General features: G+C 35.4%; 2 protein-coding genes across 2 annotated transcripts in view; one reads left to right on the top strand and one right to left on the bottom strand.

The window, feature by feature from the left end:
* LOC136025927 (serine/threonine-protein kinase Tao-like) overlaps window positions 1-4,207 on the bottom strand; it is a 71,830-nt gene extending 67,623 nt beyond the window's left edge. Inside the window, exon 1 of the mRNA XM_065702008.1 lies at window positions 4,133-4,207. Within this exon, the coding sequence (XP_065558080.1) occupies window positions 4,133-4,149 (17 nt within the window). The 5' untranslated portion in view covers window positions 4,150-4,207. The remainder of the gene's footprint in view (window positions 1-4,132) is intronic.
* A 4,880-nt stretch (window positions 4,208-9,087) lies between these two features.
* Window positions 9,088-23,770, top strand: part of LOC136025926 (E3 ubiquitin-protein ligase Bre1-like) — a gene marked incomplete in the record, with an annotated part of 103,657 nt that continues 88,974 nt past the window's right edge. The window contains 1 exon segment of the mRNA XM_065702007.1: window positions 9,088-9,163.

The raw sequence follows: 23,770 nt of genomic DNA, 5'->3' as shown, positions 1-23,770 counted from the left end.
GTTAATACTTCTGATTCATTTCTACTTGGGAGAGGTGGCCATTCTGATATTCTATCATTACTTGTAGAGGCTGGAAGGTTTGTCCAGGGTGAACCTCTCTTATAGGAATGTGAGCTTGGTTGCTTTGAGGAAGGAGTCTTATTGGGGGTGCTTGATGCTTTTGGTAGAATGGTTGGTCTGTGGGTGAGAGGGTTGGGTGGTTTCATAAAGTTTTTGGTCAGGTGTGATTGAGCTGCATTTGCTTCCATTGCTGCAAAAGGGTAAGGTATGTTTTTTTCTGTTGCTATTTGGAGTGTTAGTGCTCGTTTTTTATATACAGGGCATAAAGTTTTATTAGTAGAATCGTGGGGACCATTGCAGTTGATACATTTTGGCTGATTGTTTTTACAATTTATCATTCCAGTGGGGTGGGAGTTTTTACAAGAATTGCATTCATGTAATGTTTCACTGCATGTGTTTTTTGTGTGTCCTAGTCTTAGACATTTTTGGCATTGGATAGGTTTTGGCTTGTAGGGCTTGTGGGGTTTCCTTTGTCCAAATAGGAATATCTGATCCAGGTTATTATTTTCTTCTCTTAGTGTGAATAAGAAAGACTTGCTTAACTTTTGGCCATTGGCATCTGGTTTACCCAATTGGGTTACATCAGCTACTGGGATTGGGTTACCAGTTCTGTCAGAGAGTCCTTCTTTTAGATCCTGAATAGGAATTTCTGGAGGGATGTTATACACTACTATTTTAGTTGGGTTTTGGTTTGGGGACCAGAGAACAGATTTTATTGGTATGTTAAGAAGAGATTTTGAATTCTGTAATATGTCTGCTGATTTAGAATCTTGAAGGGCTATTAGCAGAGATCCATCACGGTTAATGTTTAATGAAAACATTGATTTTAACATTTTAAAGATTGCAACCCTCAAAAGAGCTACCTTTTTTATCTCAAAGGGGGTATCTGGAGTGATTTTTAAGTAAATTCCAAGGTTTTGTGAGGGGAATGTTGGATTATGGGAAGGGGTATTATTTTTGATTGGTGAAATCTTTTTCCTTTTTTTTGAGTTTCTTGATAGGACCTCTTGAAATTCATTTTCAGTCTCATCCTGTATTGTGATATACGCCCCGACTTCCACCATTGTATTATTCAATGACCCCGCATGTGAGCTTTGAGAAAGTTGACTTGACCAGCCAAGGGGTTGAATGTTTTCAGTGGTACTTGGGGTAGGGTCAGGGGGGATTTTTTTAGGTGGTGTTCTATGCATTGCCTATTGGAATAAGCTTTAATACAATCAAAAAAAAGAAGGGAAAAATTGATAATATAAAACCAGACTGTCTGCCACTCTTTCAAAGGGTGGACTTCACCATCCACAAAAAAACACTGTAGTGTTGTCTAGAAGATGGTTTGGTATAAGATTGGTTCAACTGACTGCTGATAAATCTGGGTAAATATCACAAGAACTTTTATTATAAATTTCTTTAAGCTGTTGCTGTTCAAAAATTCAAACTGAATCTATTATATCTTCTTCTTATTCTGTTAGGTTGGTTAAAAATTGTCATTTCACCTATATATCAAAGCTGACAGCATAAACAGAACAGATAGAAAAATGGAGATATTGTTTTGAATTTGTTATCCAATTTAATTGTGATAAATAAATGCTTTTGGATTATTTAACTTTAAAATTGGATTTATAATCAAATACTAAGTTTTAAACCAATGCTTTAAGCCTTTTTTATACCCAAAAACTAGAAATTCTTTTGTCATTTTCAAGGGTTCAAAAATGTTTAAATTTGAATCTGCAAGAGAATTTATGATTATATTCAGAAATACAAGCCTATAATACAAGGATAGGACCTGTATTAAGGATCTTCTATAAGCTGAATTAAGTGCTTGTTCATAATCTATAAAACTGAGGACTAAAGGGGGCTGATGACTCAGGCAGTTCTTAATTATTAAACTAAAAGTGAAAATTTTGTTGATGTATCCACTTCCCTTCTTAAAATTAAATAATAAAAAACAAGTTTTTTTTAACTGAAAGTAAATTTGTTTTAAGTTTTAATGTTGCTCCTTATTTTCAGTTAAAAAGGAACTTTTTTTATATTTAATTTCTGGAGGCTTTTGAATTAATGCATGTTTTGATTTTGGGTCTCTGCACATGAATAATTAAAATGAAATTTGCATATTAATTTATTTTTTGGGCTAAATGGCTTTCTCATAGTTATGATCAGATGATTTTGATAAAAAAAAGAGGTGGGAGAGGAGGCCTAGTTAAAAAAAAAACAGTTTTAAGTTCTAATTTAGCATTTTTTTTTTCTTTAAATGCTAAAAAATACTGTGCCCTTATCATGGAAATTTTCTTCCACCATGACAAATTCCTCCATGGAAAGTTCCCCCTGCATAACCCCTCCCCCCCCCAACAAAAAATCTCCCTGAAAGCATCTATACACTTCCCAATAACCATTACAATATGTAAACACTGGTCAAAGTTTGTAACTTGTAGCCCCTCCCACAGAGGCTTTGGGGAAGTAAGTTGTCCCCAAAGACATAGTTTTTTTTTTTTACTATGCTGAATAAAATGGCTATCTCAGAATTTGATCTGGTGACTTGTGGAAAAAGAGTGTGGGAGGGGGCCTAGATGCCCTCCAATTTAATTGAAATGCCCTCCAATTGGGTAAGTCTAAACTTGATTAAACTTATATTTAAAATCAGCATTAAAATGCAATTCTTTTTATGTAATTATTGATGTAATCATTTTATGTCCCCAAAGACATAGTTATTATTTTTTTTTTCTATACTGAATAAATTGGCTATCTCAGAATTTGATCTGGTGACTTGTGGAAAAAAGAGTGTGGGAAGGGGCCTAGATGCCCTCCAATTGGGTAAGTCTAAACTTGATGAAACTTATATTTAAAATCAGCATTAAAATACAATTCTTTTGATGTAACTACTGTTATAAAAAATCTGTTTTTTAGAGTTTTGGTTACCATTGAGCTGGGTCACTCCTTTGTACAGTTAATAACCATGAACTGTTTGACCATATTATTCTTCTCTTTATGTTAAGATAGCAAAATTCTAGTTTAGCTAGCCTACTTGGAAAGGTGTTATGTTAGGAAAATGAAACTTTCAGGAATAGGTCTACAAACTGAAGCATGTCTTGGGAAGGTATTTGAAGTACCTACCTCTACTCTTTCTCCCTCTAGAGGGCCCATGCCTTTGATGACTCTTAAAAATCTTTGTATTATAGAAGTGGAACCTTGAAAATAAATCATCTGCTTGAATGAAGTACAACAAAACTGTTTTCAGCTTCAGAGCTTTGATTAATCCTAATTTATTAGATTCTAAAAGATCTGCAAATACATAGGAGTGGAGATAGGTACTTCAAAATACCTTCCTGGGATATGCCTTAGCCTTTAGACCCATCCCTGAAAGTTTCATTTTCCTAACCTAACTCCTTTCAAAGATAGTCAAAAGTCAATCAACTAGAATTTTACTGTTTATTTCTAATGCAAATGGATGTTAAATTTGGAATCAGGATCCAAATCTGACTATGGAGCTAAGTTTATTTCTTAGCTAGGCTACCTGAATAGTCTGTTAAAATAAACTTTATGCAGAATTTTATTAGGTAAAAGACCTGTCAAGTAGGCAAATTTCTAGTGCTTAGAAATCAGAAGAGAGTTAATATAGAAGCTATTCAATACCTTTCCAGAGCAGGTTTTGGCCCTGGATTCATTACCAAGTTTCATTTTCTTAGCCTAGCCCCTTTCTAAGATAGCAAAAAGTAGTTAAACTAGAATTTTACCGTTACAACTGTTAAGAAAACAATCATTAGGCTACTTCATAGCCTAATATGCACAATAATTGTAGCTAACTTATTTTGACTGCAGCTCCACTACACTTTACCTCCTGCCTCCCTAATGTGCTACCTTCAGTTAGTGGGTTAAGTATATTGGAACAGCAGTCAAAATCTTCTAGATAGGCTACAATTATTCAGCATAGGCTATTATGATGTACAAATTGGTTTCTTAACATATTTCCTCCACAATAGCCCTTAAATAAACCTTTAGCAGCAATTTTTCAATTCACTCTATGAAATAGCAAGTACAAAGCAGTATTGTAATATATAAAATACATTAAATCAAACCATACTTCAGCACAAGAGGCATTTGTTTAACACATATCAGGTTAGATACCAAATTTTTGATGTTGATGCTGATGTTATAATCTTTTCAATCGTGCGTTTTGTTTAGATGACGGTTAGTTTAGCCCGAAAGGCAAACAACAAGTCTCTCTTTCAAAAATTAGTTTCTCCCTTCCCCTCTCACTCACTCTCCTTAGTAACCACGAATCTCTCTAAGAGTGGTTTTTGAGTATTTTTCTGTTTTTTGTATTTTAAGTTTGTTTAATTTGACTGCTAATCAACTCTCTTTTTCTCTCTGTCCAGCTCACAGTCCTAGAAATATGCATAAGCCACTAAAAATTTGTTACCTGATTTATCTATATTCTTTAATGAAACTGAATAATACAGAACTTATGCAAGGAGAACTTAATGAATAAAACATAAACGCATAAACAAGATCTCTTATCTCCCATACATCCTGACGGCAAAAAAAAATCGGCATTTAAAGCCTTCTCTATGAAACCTTTTTTTAACGGAGTAAGAAGTCCTGAAGGTAAATTTCGGGTACGAAATCGATGCCAGTGCATTTTACTTGTGGGAAGGGGCCAAAATGAGGTCTTTGTTCTGTGAACATATCTTGGAAATTGAAGCCGCTTTAAGAAGAAAATCTATTCGTGCGATCTTATGTGTCATTATGTAGATGCAACTACCACTGAAAACATTGTTTCTTTTTTATATTTACCTGACCGTATCTACATGCACTTTAATTTTCAAGTCTATTAGTGACCAAACAAATTTAGAAACAGTTGCAGCTAAGAATTGATAAAGGCAAAATTAGTTTCAATGGCGGTCATTTTTACATAAAAGTTGATGCAACAGAACAAGCTTCTTCTAATCGTAAGTTTAGATCAAATGTTAAGGAGTTTCAACCTGAATTTAACAAGATTTTGCTTTAAGTTCTTCGAAATCCTTTTTTCTTTTGTCTTTTCATATTTTAAAAGAAACAGAACCCTTTACATTTTTGAATCAATTCTTTTTTTAGCTGGTCATCATTTAACGAATTTACTGCTCATCCAAGCTCCTTATTTGTACGGCCTCTGCTCCTAGGCCAAGGAACCGCTTCATTAGTCAATTTAAATGGAGCAAAACACAACAAAGAACTGCTTTATTCTAACCCCATCAGAGGCAACGTTATAGCATTGTCTATAATAAAGGCCATGAGGCTTCAGTGTTTTATTATTTATTTATTTTCCCCCAGGGCTACTTCATGTGGAAGCATTGGTCTTAAGAACTTTGAAGGGGGCTAATTTACTTTGAAATTGGAAGTTGTGGTGCCCTTTTTTAGAGTCAAAAGTGATTGGAGGGCCAATAGCGCCCCCCAACGCCCTTTCTCTCTAAATGTATATGATAAAATTTTGAGTGAGCCATTTTATTCAAAATGGTTCAAAGATGAGATAACGAAAACTCCATGGTCGACACAACTCCCCAGGGTCCAGGAGCAAGTAATGCAAGATATTCCTTTGGGAAATATATGACTTTTATGGGAAGGATGATCGTATAAGGCTCAGAGAGAGATCGTTCGATTGGAAATTAAAAATTCTTATGCATTTTATAAGATTCGAAAGTCATTGGAGGGCAACTTGCCACCCCAATGGCCCTTTCTCCCCGAATCTGTCCCATCAAAATTTTGAGATATCTATTTTTTTTTAAATGGTTCAAAGATAAAATAACAAAAGCTCTGAAGTCGACACTACATCCTAGAGCCTGCGGGCAAGTTCTGTAAGTTTGGCTAAGGGGGCATATACGATTTTTATGTAAGGGGCGGTCGCATAAACTTCGAAAGGGGCTCATTTAATTGGAAATTGAAAGTTCTAGTTTCCAATTTAGGAGCCTAAAGGGACTGGAGGGCAGCTAGCCATCTACCTTCTTTTCCCCAAATCCATTTGTCTGAAATTTCTACATAGCCATTTTGTTAAAATAAGTTCATAAATCAGGTAGCAAAAACTTCGCGGTTGACGCAAACCTTAAGACCCCAGGGCTAAGCGTCGCAGGTTATGCCCCGGGGGCATATCAGGCTCTTAGGCAAAAGTTTTTAAAATAGTTCGAATATCAGAAAAGCCCGACTCCCACGCTCGCTAAAAAAATTATTAGCAATATTTTATTCCAAAGTTTAAGGGGGCTGATCCCTGGCCGTCTTTCCATAGTCCCCCCCCCCCACAAAAACAACAAACAAACAAATTCATTGCTGACGTTCAATTCCCAAAGTTATTGGAACTCACCCCATGGCCCTTTATGACCTGTCCCAAAACTTATGAAAGCCGGACCCCTGGCCCTCAAAGGCCTCATTGCCCCCCCCCCCCACCCAAAAATTGTTAATGGCACAAGACATCTGATTGAAACTCTCAGATAGCCATTTTGTTCAAAATAGTTCAAAGACATATAACAATTCTTCAAGGGTTGACACAGCACACAAAAACCTTGGAGCAAGGGCTGCAAGTTATACCCTGGGGATATGTAAGGTTTTATGGAATGGTTGGTCGTATAAAATTCAGATGAGGCTTATTTGATTTGAAATTGGAAGTCATATTGCCCTTTTTAAGAGTCAAAGGGATTTCAGGGCAACCAGCTCCCCACACCCATCATGTCCCAAAATAAGCATCCAAAGAAAGTTTTGAGACATGTATTTTCTTTAGCATTGCTGAAAGGTTCAGTAATTATGTGTTGGGGTATGTCAATCCCCCACAGCCCTAAGGGCAAGGGCGGTAAGTTAGGCAATTCGTTGATTGTTCACATAGTATATGTCATTGAGAAAGGTATATATGTTTGACGTCTAATTTCCCAACATATGAAGGGCATTCAGGTGAGTCTTCCACTGAGTGTCGAGGGGAGCGTTGAGCCAAATCGAAACATGTTATGTATATATGGGTTGTCCGAAGGGCGTTACTCCGGAATAACTAAGTATGTTAATTTGGGATGTTAGGAAATGACAACCGAGATGACCAATTGACCAAAAAGGCAATATTTACACGGTACTACTACTACAACTACCACTGCCTCTACTGTTACCACTCGACTTCGACTGCTACTACTACTGCTACCACTACTACTACTACTGCTACTACTACTACTACTACTACTCCTACTATCACTATAACTGCTACTTCTGTAGCGAGTACCACTAAGGCTGAAAATATTAAAATAAACACATGAGGAAACGTTAAAGAGAAAGCTTAACTAAATCAAAACATATTGTTTGCTTACAGATTGCGTATAAGCAACATTTTTGGAACGGCTTACCGTTTCAAGGAGAAACTTCTGGGGCATCATGAGTGGGATTTTCAGCTGACTAAAAGAAAATTTTTACCTGCTACAACTGCTTTTAATACTGCTGCTACTACTATTACTGCTAATGATATTACACTATTACTGTTACAACTGTTCCTACTACCACAACTACTACTATGACACTAGTACAATAAAAGCTACGCGTATGAAGGTGAAAATTTGATAGAATATTGGGGAGAAAATTAATATAAATCAAAACAGACTACGTGCATGCAAATTGTCAAAACGACGTATCTAAAGAAAGGATTTGGGTATTAAGTTACAACTTTCAGAGAATACTTAAAGGGGAAGATCAATTGACAAAAGGTACTTTATGCATGTCACTACCGACACTAGTACCAATGCTACTTTTACTAATGCTACTACTGCTACTAAACTACTCCAACTACTGCTTCAACTGCAACAACTTGTATGACTTAGAGTATTAAAATGAACAGGGCATCAAAAGGGGGTTGAAAATGTACATCAGCAGTATTTTAAGGAACGGCTTACCGCGTCAAGGTGAAACTTCCGGGGCATCATGAAAGAGATGTTTAACTGACGAAAAGGTAAAACATACATGTTATTACCGCTGTTTATACTGCTGCTACTCCTGTTACTACTGCTACTAATACAACACCTATACTACAACTGCTTCTCCTCTTACACCGCAACTACTGTAATACTAGCAGTATCAAGACTAAGTCTGTAAGGCTAAAATTTGACGCAATATTGATGGTAAATTCGAACTAACAAAAGACACTATGTGCATTTAGATTTTCAAAAGAGTGTACCTTAAGATTTGATTTGTGGATTAAGTTGAAATTCTTAAAGAATACTCAAAAGGGAACAATATCTGAACAAAAGGCAATAAGCGCGCGCTACTACTAATACTACTACCACTGCTATAGTTTCTAGTTCTACTACTGCTATTACTATTGCTTCAACCATTACTTCTATTACAACTACTTGTAGGGCTAAGAACATTAAAATTAAAATGTCAAAGAGTACATGGATATACTGATTATCAACATTATTTAATGACAATGGTTAATTTTGTTAAGTTGAGCGCTAATGCTAGCAGTATGGATACTATTACAGCTATGCCGAAGGGTATACAGTTGAAATTTTCAGATAATTTTAGAGTGGAGGTGGTAAAAATGAATCACAATACGCCATCAGTATGCAGGTTGTCAAAAGAATATATCAGTTATATATCAGGAATAGCTTTGTGTGTGAAATTAAAACTTACAAGGTTTTTTGTGGGGATAGTGAGCTAACAAAAAAACAATATTTGCGTCAAAATACTACTGCTTCTGCTCCTACAATTACTACTACTGATACTATTCTTTTTACCGCTACTACTACTAATTCGAAACAAACTCTGCCCACATAGGTTATCAAGAGGATCTATCAGCAATGCTTTAGGAACGGTTGATGCTATTAAATTGAAAGTTTCGTCGTGTGTTAAAGGGACTGTTGAAGAAGACCAAAGGTGCTTTATGAATGAATGCTATTACAACTATTGCTAAATAGTTGTAAAAACCTCAAATTTTTTTTTTTATCACGAAGGTGATAAAAAAGAAGGCAAGATTTTTATAGTTATTTCCGAACTATTTTGATGATAGACATCTTTATTTATCAGTGAAAAGTATCCCATAGGCTGCGCTCTTTCTAAGTGAGACATCAGCAACGATAGGTTCAAATAAATTCCCTGTTAATTTGTTTAAGATCAGGTAGGTCTTTTTGTGATGATCGATGATACAGATACAGTCATTTTGATATACAATTTTTGCTGTTTTTTGGTATTAAGTTGATCCAGAGGCTAAATTAGCCTACTTTTTTCATTTAAATGTATTCTTAAGAGTAATCCTAACTAATGTCTCACATCATAATGTGGAGAATAAACCATTTGCCTCCTTGAAAAAGTGCTCAGTTTTTGAAAATGAAACTTCCAGTAATAATGCCAAACTAGGCCCAACACTGTTTGACCTCTGCTTAAATGATTTTTCTGAGGTGGTCAAGAATGGCTTGGAACTGTATGCAGACAATTCCAGACTTTTGGTCCAGCAGCCTCAATAGAAAGTTGCTCCTCTCTGCAAGAATATTTATAAACTTTGGTAAAATTATAGTTGAGTGACTTCTTGCTATGTCAGAAAGGGGTTAGGTTAGCAAAATGAAATTTTCAGGGATGGGTCTACAGGCTAAAGTATATCCTGGGAAGGTATACATAGTCTTTTCCATACAAAGAAAGACTGTTGGTTGAAGCTGCCAATGCTGACATACCAAAGGAAAAGGGGTGACATTATTTTAACCAAAAAAATCCTCTCTAAAAACACCCTTCCCAGTCTCTTTGCACAGCCCTTGCATTCTGGTACTAGAGGACATTCATTGAAGCTCTCCATGCAGCATTCCATGAGTAGACATAGAAGCCACTTCTTCAGCCAAAGAATCATCAATATGTGGAACCAGCTCTTTGAAGAAGCAGTTTCTGCTACTTCAACTGACATGTTCAAGTCCCACCTTGATAGGGAATGGCTCTGCCAGGAGTTCCTTTACAATTGGGAAGCTGCAGAGTCCTCCACAAGAGTCTAGTCTAACAGCCACAATCTACACCAAACAAATTCTTTTTTTCATGGAGCATCACAAGGATGGATAATCCTTATATTGCTCCAAACTGTGATTTAAGGTATTTTAAAGTAGGGTAAGACAACCAGTACTGGGACACTTCAATCACTCTGCCTATTCTGGGACAGAATCTTTGGTTGGATTGCAACATGTCCAATACTGGGACAAAAGACAACAGGTTTTTTGGAAGAAACCCAGAAAAATGTATAGATTGGGTGTCTTAAGATTAAAGTCTTTGCAAAATAGATCTTCTGCTTAATTGAAGTACAACAATATTTTTTTCAGCTTCACAACTTTGCTTAATCCCAATTTATAAGGTTTTCAAGATATGCAAATACATTTCCTTAATTAAAAAAAAAAGAAAGATTGATATGGCTCAGAATTCTACTCAAATTGCAGGAATTGCATTTTCAGAATTAAAGGCAGAGAAAAAGCAACTGGTAACTGAAAATTAAGGTAAAATGTTGTTTTGTCAAAATTTCAATAGGTATAGACCTGTCATTTAGGCAAATTTCAGGGCTCTCAAGAGGGAGACAGAGTGGAGGTGGGGGTAAAATTCTAGTTAATTGACTTCTTGCTATCTTGGAAAGGGTTTAGGCTAGGAAAATGAAACATTAAGGGATGGGTTTACAGGCTAAACTATGTCCTGGGAAGGTATTTTACAGTACCCACTAAATATCTTTAAAACCTTATAAAACAGAATTGAGCAAAGTTATGAAGCTGAAAACAATATTGTTGTACTTCAATTAAGCAGAAGATCTATTTTGCACAGTTTCACTTTTATAACACACATATTTTGAAGTTCATCAAAGGTCAGGACCCTCCAGAGGGAGAAGGAGTTGAGGTAGGTACTTCAAAATACCTTCTTGGGACATACTTTAGCCTGTTGACCCATCCCTGAAAGTTTCATTTTCCTAACCTAACCCCTTTCTGAGATAGCAAGAAGTCAATCAACTAGAATTTGACCATAACTTCTGTCTGGGCAACAACCTGGATGCTCAAGTTCAACCCATGCAAATGCAAAGTCTTGCATCTTGGTCCAAACAATCCCTACTATAGTTATTATGGCACTTGGTATTTACCAAGTGACATAGCAATTGCAAAGTCTGTTGGTCCTGATTTTGCTAGTTTAGGCACTTCCAGATAAGCTATGATGATGAAATTTGGCAGGTGTATCAGGGACCAGACCAGATTTAATTAGAAATAGTTGTTTCCCTAATTCAACCATCTGGGGGTGGGGGGGATGATTAATTTGGAAAAGTGAAAAATAGGGATTTTTAACTTACAAACAAGTGATTAGATCTTAATGAAATTTGATATTTAGAAGGATATTGTGTCTCAGAGCTCTTATTCTGAATCCCAACTAGATCTAGTGACATTGGGGGAGTGGGAGAGAGAAACCTAAAATCTTGAAAAATGTTTAGAGTAGAGAGATAAGGATGAAACTTGGTGGAAAAAAATAAGCACAAGTCCTAGATACATGATTGACATAACCAGAACAGATCTGCTCTCTTTGGGGGAGTTGAGGGGAGGGTTAATTCTGAAAAATTAGAAAAAATGAGGTAGTTTTAACTTACAAGGGAGTGATTAGATCTCAATGAAATTTCATAGTTAGAAGGACCTTGTAACTCAGATCTCTTATTTTAAATCCCAACCAGATCCAGTGTCATTGGGGGGATAACTGGAAATCTTAGAAAACACTTAGAGTAGAGAGATGAAACTTGGTGGGAAGAATAAGCACAAGTTCTAGCTACATGATTGACATGACCAGATTGAATTTGCTCTCTTTGGGGGAGTTGGAGGGGATGTTAATTCAGAAAAATTAAGGTATAGTATTTTTAACCTAAGAACAGGTGACCAGATTTTAATGAAATCTGATATTTACAAGGAACTCATGTCTCAGAGCTCTTATTGTAAATCCCCACCAGATCTGGTGACATTGGGGGAGTTGGAGGGGGGAAACCAGAAATCTTGGGAAATGCTAAGAGTGGAGAGATTGGGATGAAACTTGGTGGGTAGAATAAGCAAATTTTATAGATATGTGATTGATGTAACTGGATCTGCGTTCTATGGGGAGTTAGGAGGGGGGGTCAGTGCTTTGGCAAATTTGGTGCTTCTGGATGTGCTAGGATAATGAAAATTGGTAGGTATGTCAGGGACCTCTACAAAGTGACCTGATAAAGTCATTTTCCATGATTCAATCATCTGGGGGGCTGAAGGGAGAGGAAAATTAAGAAAAAATGAGATATTTCTAATTTATGAATGGGTGATTTGATCTTAATGAATTTTGATATTTAGAAGGACTTTGTGTCTCAGAGCTCTTATTTTGAATTCCAACCAGCGTTAAGCCTCTGATTTTCCTTTTAAATTAGTCTATTGATTCTTAGAATTTTGCTAGAGCTCTTGGCTCTTCTGACCTCATCACAAGGGCCATATGAGCTCTTAGCTCTTTTCACATGATTGACCCTGTAGGTGCCAGTATATCCATTTAAAGTGCCAAGGAAGAGTGTGATCTTGGGATAATCATTGACAATAAGCATAAATTTCATAGTCAATGTTGGAACCAAGCAGCTAAGGCAAGCAAGGTCCTTGGTTTGATCAAGTGTTCAGTGACATGTCACCAACCAAGAGTTATCAAGAAGCTTCACACAGCCCTTGTTTGTCCCTATTTTGCGTTTGTTATTTCAGTTGTCTTCCTACCCTTCAATTATGCCATGGAGATACTTAAGAAGGACCAGCCTAGAGCAACCAAGCACCCTTTTACCAAATAACAAATCTCCTACAAGCAGTGACTAGAAAAGCTTGACCTGCCTAGCAAACATACCAGAGAAAGAGCAGAAATTTCAATCTCACATTTAAGATGATGACCAGTGACACCATTAAGCCCATTTTTGAGTAGATTCACCAGACTACAAGGAAATCTCATAAAACTGCATCAAAAATTTAGCAGAAGGCATGAGAAGTTCAACTTCTTCACCAATTACATTTTTCCAGTGTGGAATTCACTAAGCAAATCTTTTGTGCCAGCCAGATCAGTTGACAGCTTCAAGATTGGTGTTGATGATGATAAGAGCAGCAAGTCATTGAAGATGAACCAGTATCATCCAGTAGGGTCTATTAGTTACCACCCATCCCTTTCAGCCCTCAAACACGCTTGGCTGGCAATACATATAAAACCCCCAACAATGAAACAAAACTGTCCAGTATATGTTTAAATAGTGATGATTGACTTATGAACTGTAATGTGAATAACAAATCAGTGTTATCTGGCAATGTCTTCAGGTTCTTCAATCTTTGTGGCTAGAAGATGCAATTTAAGATAATGAATGCAGGGGCCAAAAGCATACTCTGGGAAGGTATTGCCAAGCTTCCATGTTAACCAAGAACTGTTAAGTCCAAGAACTCTGCTACTATTGCTACCTATTGAAATTTTGACAAAACAATATTTTACCTTAATTCTCTATATTATTTTCTTTTTCTCTGGTTTTAGTTCTGAAAATGCAATTCCTGTTATTTGAGTAAAATTTTAAGCCATATCAATGCTTTTTTTTTGAAATTTAGGGAATATATTTACAGATCTTTGAAACTACACAAATTAGGATTGAGCAAAATTGTGAAGCTGGAAACAGTTTTTTTTTTGTGCTTCATTTAAGCAAAAGATTGATTTTGCAAGGTTTCACTTTTATAACACAAAGATTTTTAAAGGTTATAAAAGGTCAGGACCCTCTAGAGTTAGAAGGAGCATAGGTAGGTACTTCAAAACGCCTTCCCAGGATATGCTTTAGTCCATAAACTCATCCCCTAAAGTTTCATTTTCCTAACCTGACCCCTTTCCCAGATAGTTAAAAGTAACAAAATAGGATTTCTACCCTTGATTGTGCTGCCATTGATTCAATTTACAGGTAGGCTAAACCAGTTCGATAAAATGCTAAAGGAACCACTTTTTGCTATATTCAAAAGAGGCTAGGAAAATGAAACTTATAGTAATGAATCCAGGGCCAAAAACATACTTTAGGAAGGTTTTGCCAAGCTTCTATGTTACTATCTTCTGATTTTCATGTTTTTTACATTTTTCCTTAATTATCAGTTTTTGGTTTTGAAAATGTAATTCCTGTTATTTGAATAGAATTTTAAGCCATATCAATGTTTTTTTTTAAATTTAGGAAATGTGTTTGTAAAATTTTTGAGACCTCATAAATTGGGATTGAAAAAAGTTGTGAAGCTGACCACTGTTTGTTTGTGCTTCATTTAAGCAAAAATTATTTTGCAAGGTTTGAATTTTACAACATAAAGAGTTTTAAAGGTCATCAAAGGCTGGTGCACTCTAGAGAGAGAGAGAAGGATTAGTGGTAGGTGCTTCAAAATGCCTTAGTAGGAAATAGTATCATCTATAGATCCATTGCTGAAAGTTTGATTTCCCTAATTTAACCCCTTTCCAAGCTAGTAGTGAGTAGCATTTTTAATATTTTACCTCTGGTTTTAACAAGAGTGACACTATCAGAGGTATATAAACTGTATCTAAAATAAGAGAAAAAATTATCATCTTTCAGGGTCTGCAAAGGGCTGGAAATTGAATTTGCAATAAAAGCAACTACTATGTTCAGAAAAAGCAGAAAAAAAGACATCAAGTGGTTCATTTACTTTATTCATAGGTCACATATATGGGCTACTCAATATTTACCACCCTATAGATGTAGGCTTTTGTCTATATTGAACATAGGTGCAGGTCCAGCATTTTTATTGGGGAAGGGGAGAGGGTATCCTTCAGGAGAAAGGAGCATTGGAACATGAGTCTTCCTTCTACAGTAAGATTTAAATGTGTTGGTTAATTACCTTAAATTGCAACTCAATTGCTGAATTATTTAAATAAATAGTTGGTGTAATTTGAATACAGTGTGAATAATCAGGGAAAAGGCCATGTGGTGAATTATTTAGTGAATGCAGTAGCATACCATTATTCCAATGGCTATGTGGTGATATGTTCTGTTTATTCTATTAGGGACCATGGTATTGTTTTTGATTATCAATTGAGTTTTTGATTAACAGTTTGCTTTGTAACAAAGGAATATTTGCCTTAAGTTGTAACTAGGAGCAATCTAAAGATTGCTCTTTGTAGAGTTCTGGAATGATGACTTGAGTTGTTTTCAAAGTTCTTTAGTGACCAGGTGCTGTTGCATGACAAGTAGTATCCCAATTGAGTTTACACTCTCTGAAGGACCACTCAGCATCCAGCCTTCATTTGAAAACATAAACAGATTCAGCAGCAACTGTTTCTTCAGATAATTTTTTCCAGCTATTGACTATTTGTGATAAAAAAAAACTGAGTGTGGACTCTAGATATGATAGACTACTTCACAAGTTTCAGGTCATGACCTCTAGTTCTTGTGTTGGGACCAATAGTGGGGAATAATACTGATAGAGTATTAGCCCTTGTTTACTTATAGGCTAAAATGGTATCCCCTCTATTGCTCCTGTAAACAAGTGTAGGGAGATTCAGCTTAAATAGTATTGCTGGGTAGGAAAGCTCCCAAATGTCAAATATAACTTTGGTTGTATATCTCTGCACATCTTCAAGAACTTTCATGTCTTTTTTTTAACATGGGGAGGCAAGAGACATTCCAAGTTTAAGCTAAGGATACACAAGTCCCTTATATAGAAGACTGATGACCTAAGGAAAATAAGCAACAAGAGTATGCTTAATCAGTCCCATAGTTCAACTAGCACCAGTAGAAGACCTCTTTGCATGAGTGCTGAATTTTAGTTAATTGTCAATAGTGACACCAATAAGTGCAAAAATAGGCATCAAAATTTGTTTCTTATTTGAAATATTTGCCTTATGAGTGTAGGCTAAGCTGTTTGAGCCTTTTATCTTTATAATTAAGGAGGGATAGACTTAGATAACAGATTTCAAATGGTTAAAGCTGTTGGCCATTTACCTTGTAGTGATTTTTTTTAGTTCACCTGTTATTAACCCACATATGGCAGTTTTCATTAAAATTGTACCAGATAAGGGTGTTATAAAAGGTTAGACAGAATTCTTTTGCAAATTGGTCTGTTAAATCATGGAACATATTGCCTAACCATGTTATTTCAAGAAGTAATGTTATAATTTTGATTGAAACCTGTTTATAAAAGGCAGTATACAGAACCATAATATGTATGGCATTTATATGATCTGTTTTACTTAGTGCCCCTAAGAAGAGTGTTGTTTGTTTCTTTGTGCATTTGTGTTTCTTTGTGCATTCTGATGTATTTGCTATAAGAATTAGCCTAAAGAATTAATTTTGTTTTTGTTTATGGTAGTCAACACCTAGGGGTCCAATTCTGGTTTATTGTTGTTCATGTGTAATAAGACAAGTCTATGACTTACTCTGTTTTTTGTTTAAAATAAAAAATAAATAAAAAATACCAGCTTAGCCTAGATGTGTTTTCAAGACGTCTTAAAATTTATTCTGGGAAATGATTTTATAATAGTTAACTGAACACTCAGTGGAAAAAAAAATGGTATGCACATGTTCTAAGTCTTCAGTAGCACATTTTTCTTCAAGTGGTAGTGAAGGAAAGTTACTATTTTGCAAAGATGTTATTTGTTCAATTTCAAACTTTGCAATATTTACTAAACAATATTTCACAGTATTTACAATATTTCACAGTATTTACAATATTTTACAACATGTTTATTACAATAGGCCTACAATATTTACACAATAATATTTACAACAGTAATATTTAGAAATATTTACAACAGTATTTCCAATATTGCAATATTTATTAAACAAGAAACATACATTAAAGAAACATTAAGTACTGATGCTCAGCTTTTACTAAAATTGTCATCAATTAGTTGCTGGAGACAACAGTAAGGTAGTGTAAGCAAGCTTTTGGGTGGGTGATGGTGTATATCATATAAACTTGGCTTTTTGCCAGCTTCACCGTTAATGTTTAAGTGTCTCTCCCCCTTCCATTTCCCTCAACTCCCATACATTGCATCACTCAGTTGTATGCAATTAGAAAGTAGTATCATAGAAATGATGGGCTCATTTATAAACCTTTTTTCGTGTTTATTATAGATTTGACTTAATCAGGCAATCATAAAGTGTCAAACGGCATCCAAGAATTGCACTTTGGGTTGTTATGTCACTTGGTATTAACCAAGTGACCTATAGCAATTGCAAATTCTGTTGGTCTGTCTGTCGGTCCCAGTTTTGCTACTTTAGGCACTTCCAGGTAAACTAGGACGATGAAATTTGGCAGGCGTATCAGGGACCAGACCAGATTAAATTAGAAATGGCCGTTTTCCCGATTTGACCATCTGGGTGGGAGTGGGGGGGCCTGTTAATTCAGAAAAATAGAAGAATTTTTAACTTACAAACGGTTGATCAGATCTTAATGAAATTTGATATTTGGAAGGATATCCTGTCTCAGAGCTGTTATTTTAAATCCTGACCGGATCTGGTGACATTGGGGGGGGGGAGGGGGTTGAGAGGGGGAAACCTAAAATCTTGGAAAACACTTAGAGTGGAGGGATCAGGATGAAACTTGGTGAGAAAAATAAGCACAAGTCCTAGATACATGATTGACATAACCGGAACAGATCCACTCTCTTTGGGGTAGTTGGGGGGGGGGGGGGGGTTGATTCTGAAAAATTAGAAAAATGAGGTATTTTTAACTTATGAACAGGCGATCTGGTCTCAATGAAATTTTACATTTAGAAGGATATCGTGTCTCAGAGCTCTTATTTTAAATCCCGACCGGATGTGTTGACATTTGGGGGAGTTGGGAGGGGAAACCTAAAATCTTGGAAAACACTTAGAGTGGAGGGATTGGGATGAAACTTGGTGGGAAAAATAAGCACACGTCCTAGATACATGATTGACATAACTGGAACGGATCCGCTCTTTTTGGGGTAGTTGGGGGGGGGGGTTAATTCTGAAAAATTAGAAAAAAATGAGGTATTTGTAACTTATGAACGGGTGATCAGATCTCAATGAAATTTGATATTTAGAAGGATATCGTGTCTCAAAGCTCTTCTTTTAAATCCCAACCGGATATGGTGACATTGGAGGGAGTTTGGGGTGGGGGAACCTAAAATCACGGAAAACGCTTAGATTGGAGGGATGGAGATGAAACTTGATGGGAAAAATAAGCAGAAGTCTTAGACACGTGATTTAAATAATTGGAACGGATCCGCTCTATTGGGGGGGGGGGGGGGTTAGTTCTGAAAATTAGAAAAAATGATGTATTTTTAACTTATGAAGGAGTGATTGGATCTTCATGAAAATTCATATCTAGAATGACCTCGTAACTCAAATCTCTTATTTTAAATCTCAACTAGACCCAGCGTTATTTGGGGGGGGGCAGTTGGGGGGACCGGAAATCTTAGAAAATACTTAAAGTGGAGAGATCAGGATGAAACTGGATGGGAAGAATAAAAACCTGTCTAAGATACGTGACTGACATAAACGGACCGGATCTGCTCTCTTTGGTGGAGTTGGGGGGGGGGTAATTTTGAAAATTGAGGTATTTGTAACTTACGAAAGGGTGACCATATCTTAATGCAATTTGATATTTAAAAGGATCTTGTGCTTTAAAGCTCTAACTTTAAATTCCTATCAGATCCTGTGACATTGGGGGGAGTTGGAGGGGGAAATCGGAATTCTTGGAAAATGTGAAAATTGGGGTATTTTTATCTTATGAATAGGTGATCGGATCTTAATGAAATTTGATATTCAGAAGGAATTCGTGTCTCATAGCTCTTATTTCAAATCCCGACCAGATCTTTTGACATTGGGGGGATTTGGAGGGGGAAAACACTTGGAGTAGAGGAATCGGGGTGAAGTATGGTGGATATAATAAGCAATGTCCTTGATACGTGATTGACGTAACCGTACTAGATTCGCTCTCTTTGGGGGAGTTGGGGGAGGGGTTCAGTGATTTGGCGAGTTTGTTTATTCTGGACGTGCTAGGACGATGAAAATTGGTAGGCGTGTCAGGGAGCTGCACAAATTGACTTGATAAAATCATTTTCCCAGATTCGACCATCTGGGGGGGGGCTAAAGGGAGAGGAAAAATTAGAAAAAGTTAGGTATTTAGAACTTACGAGTGGGTGATCGGATCTTCATGAATTTTGATATTTAGAAGTACATCGTGACTCAGAGCTCTTATTTTAAATCCTGACCGGTATTAAGCCTCTGATTTTCCTTTTAAATCAATCTATTGATTCTTAGAATTTTGTTAGAGCTCATACCATATGAGCTCTTGGCTCTTAGCTCTTCTTGCCTCGTCATAAGTGCCATATGAGCTCTTAGCTCTTGTTTTTCGATTCTTTTAAATGAAAATAACAAAAATCATCTTATCTAATTAAACCTCTTTGCAGACAAATTTCCCCTGAAAAATCCTCCCCCCCAATCCCTGCCAATTTTCATGTACTGAATCTCGGGAATTTTTTCCACATTTTAAATAACAATTATATTTTAAACTAAAGTAAAACGTGCCATTAATTACTTGTCAGGGATACCAATTGGAGGGGTGAAATTGATGCTTAGAGGTTGAAAATCATCTTCCCCTTGTTTTCTTCGTTTAGGAAAATTGCTTCATCTGAAACATTTATGCAGAAGTTTTTCTTGTCTTAATCAGGGTGTAGGGAGCATACATTTCTGGAGGGGGGATGTATGCTGAATATTATTTTATGTCTGAGTGATTCCCTCTACCAAGCAAAGCTTGGTCTCCTGTTACTGCATGTTACAATTTATGACACCAGAAAAAGAGTGTAGGTTGACATCACTTATATATCTGTGCACAATTTATAAATGCAAGAAAAATGTACATATGTTGTTCAAATTCAATTTGTCTTACTTGCAGCACACATCTTGTGCAGCATATGGATACAGAGTGCAGCATCTTGTGCAGCGTATGGATACAAATGTTTCACCAGTAGCACTGGCATTGCCTGAAATGCAACTCATTTCAGAAATAATCCTTAGTACATTTATGTCTACTCTTTTTTTGGAGCTGTTTAAAAAAAAATATAAAGAAAAGAAAAAATAATAATAAGTCATCATATTATTATAAATAGAAGCAATTCTGCATTTGTGAGCTAGTATATGAATCCAAAGCGTAAAGAATAAGACATTATCAGGGCTTATTAAGCAATGCAATTACAAATAAGAAAAATTGGAGCATTAATGGAGTTTCGAGTAAATATTGAAAGGGAAAATTAAAACATTTAAATGATTCCTGTTGCAAAAACCCCTCCCCTTCTAATCCTCACTAATTTCCATCATCAAACTAAACTGATCTAACATATCTACCCATAGCACAAATATTATTATAAAAAGTACTAAGTCTTATGTTGTTGTTTCTTCAGAAAAATATATTCTCTCCTTGTTTTCCAGTTATTGTTTCTCTGTTCTATTTTCAGATGTAGAGAGTATACTCATACCTACTTTTAAAGATTTAAAACAACAAGATCTAATATTGAACAGACAGATTTTAGTGTAGACTTGGAAATGTCTAAACTAAATCTTGACTTTTAAAGTTTATGTTTCCTGTGCTTGTTTTGGCATAAGGGAAAAGGAACATTTCACTATTACATTATAGCTGAGATTCAGTTCTATTCACCTACTAAATTAAATTTGTAAAAATTGTTTACTGTTTTTTTTTTGGATTAAAAATTCATTGAAAATTGGTAAAAATGCATTGAAACAAATGGGTTGAAATGCATTAAAAAAAGGACAATTTTTCTATCTTTTTAAGCAAGTTTAGATGCTTCTCTAAGAAAAAGTCTAGATAATATAATAATTCAGAGTATGTCAATTGACAGATCTGAAGATAATGAATGCAATGATATAAGTATCTTGTCCTTTTAGTACAAAATCACAGCTGCAGCTTTTTGCTTGTTTCATGGAGCATGCCTTATGGTCTAAAAAAAATTATCTAATAAGAGATGCCAAGATCTCCATTCTTAAAAAAAAACACTTTAATAACAGAAGGGCAATACCATTTAATTTTCTTTACAACATTATCTCAAAATATGATGGCCAATACCACGGCAATTGTTTCCATCCCCTAGCAATTTTCTTTCGGAAAATCTATCTTCCAAGGTTGTCTTATCCAAGGAGCTAAGTATTCTATCAAAAGAAACTAAATTTGCAATGGCTCAAACAAATATATATATATATATATATATATATATATATATATATATATATATATATATATATATATATATATATATATATATATATATATTATCAGAATATATTATGGCTGTTGATTCCAGTATTTTTAGCTGCCATGGTGAGGATGAAAATCCAGACATACTCAGTGGAGAAATCATAAATAACATTCTTGATTATAAGTCATCATTGTTGTTTTTCAACTCAATCAAAGGAAGAAATTAAAATCCTCCAAAACTTAAAAAGAAATCAAAATACAGTAATTACAGGAGTTGACAAAGGAAACATTGGTGCGATTATGGATTCTGCAGATTATCAAAATAAAATAAATATCCTTTAAATGGATAAAAATACTTACAAAGAAATAGAAACTGATCCCACAGATAAATACACACAATAATTGAGAAAAGAATTAGAAATTTTAAAAGACAATAGACTAATTACCCTTCAAATGTACAGGAAGTTTTACCCCTAAGATTGTTCAGCCCCAAAATTGTATGATCTAACTAAAATACATAAGAAATATACTCTGTTATGTCCTATTGTACCATGTTATAGTTCTCCAGCTACAAATGTAGGAAAGTTCTTAGCCACTATTTTTAAGCCTCTTTTAAGCACACAGAAATCTTATACAAAAAATTTCATAGATCTTGTTGACAAGTTAAAAAATCAAAGTATAACAGAAAAAAATTATCTTATCTAGTTTTGATGCAGTTTCCATCTGCACTTTGTGTAATGTCCACAAATATGAACAGGCCCTATAAAGAAAATTAGAGGAAAACTCTGCTTGGTCAGATTATAAAACCTTGATTGACACAACAATGACGCTTGTTCGTCTTTGCAACAAGTTCTCTTTGTATTTTAAGTTCCGAAAATAATTTCCCCTTCAGATCATGGGTCTCTTAATGGGCACTGGTTTGTCTCCTTATTTGGCAAATTTTTACATGGATTTCATAGAACAATTTGCTCTGAATAGTTTCCACTTAAAGCAGTTTCTCTGGTTTTCCTTCATTGATGATTTTCTTTCTGTTTGGGAACGTGGTTAGGATTCACAATACAACTGGAAGATTCAGGAAAGCTCCCTTTCTTGGATGCTTTAATTATAAATAATACTCCTAGCCTTGAATTTTCTGTAAATATATAGAAAGCCGACCCATAACGATCAGTATCTACATTTCTCGTCAAATTACCCTCCTTCTGTGAAAAGAGGGGTAATAATCTCTTTAGTCGACAGAGTTCTAAAAATCTGTTCACGATATCATGTGAAAATTTGAATTAAATTATGCTAAAGATATTCTATTCTGCAATGCTTACCTAATTAACCTTATTGAAAATGTCATAGGTATATAATTAAAAAAGGTAAAATAGGAAAATAGGGAGCCTGTCTCCCTTGAATAAGTTACTCCAGGAGTTGAGAACAAAACTTTCCCCACATTACCATTACATCTTGGAACTCGGTGACAAATTTGGACAATTTAAAAAAAAAAATAATATGTCTTTCAAAATTGAACAAATAGTTGAAGATTTTTCAACCCGGGAAAGGATAAAACTGAACCTATACTGGGCAGCGGTGTCCACAGAGTCCCGTGTTCATGGGGGACGTTTTACATTGATAGGACGCATCAATAACCAGGGGAACAATTGCATGAACACAAAATTTCAATAGAAAAGTCCTTAAGATTTGAAAACCAAAATGACAACTTTGATTCTGCTTCGCCCCTCAATATCCTGGAAAATCCTAAACATTTGGTTCTTTTTGAGGGGGCAACTTTCATTTCTACTGTAAATGGCCTACCACAGTCTTTTAAAGAGGCAATTGAGATAAAAAAAAATGTATATAAATAGAAATTCAGCTATAAGGTTAGGGTTTTTTTTTTTTTTTTTTTTTTTTTTTTTTTTTTTTTTTTTTTTTTTTTTTTTTTTTTTTTTTTTTTTTTTTTTTTTTTTTTTTTAGAGAGAGAGAGAGAGAGAGAGAGAGAGAGAGAGAGAGAGAGAGAGAGAGAGAGAGAGAGAGAGAGAGAGAGAGAGAGAGAGAGAGAGAGAGAGAGTGACTTGGCGGAGGTCCTTGTCGACATATTTATTTATTTTTCGTCTTCATGTTTTGCCACTGGCTGACAAAATCCTCATTTTCTCACCATTTTGATTTGATTTCTCATTTATTATATTCTTTCTTTTCTTGGTTTCATACTTTGCCTATTAAGTTTCTGTAGCAGGTTTCAACAACCTCAGGTCATCTACAAATTTCTAAATGTGAGGGAATTCCTTACCAATGCGATTTATCATAACTGAAAACAGGAGGGTACATAGGAGAGTACCTTGGTGTACGCCATTGTGTATGGGCAGGGGACTAGAATTACGATTCTGATATTGGCTACCCTTTGATCTACTTCATAAGGAGGCAAACAATGTAACCAGGGTAGAATCACTATGGAATTCAGTGACAAGTGTCTCAACTATAATATTGTAGTTAACAAGATGAGAGGCTTTTTGAAGGTCAATGGAAATTAAATTTAGCAAGCAATTAGGTTTTTCAGCAAT

This window comes from Artemia franciscana, chromosome 4 (assembly GCF_032884065.1).
Source record: "Artemia franciscana chromosome 4, ASM3288406v1, whole genome shotgun sequence".
Classification (NCBI taxonomy): Eukaryota; Metazoa; Arthropoda; class Branchiopoda; order Anostraca; family Artemiidae; genus Artemia; species Artemia franciscana.
The sequence above is the reverse complement of the archived record's forward strand: the minus strand, read 5'-3'. Positions and strand labels throughout refer to the sequence as shown.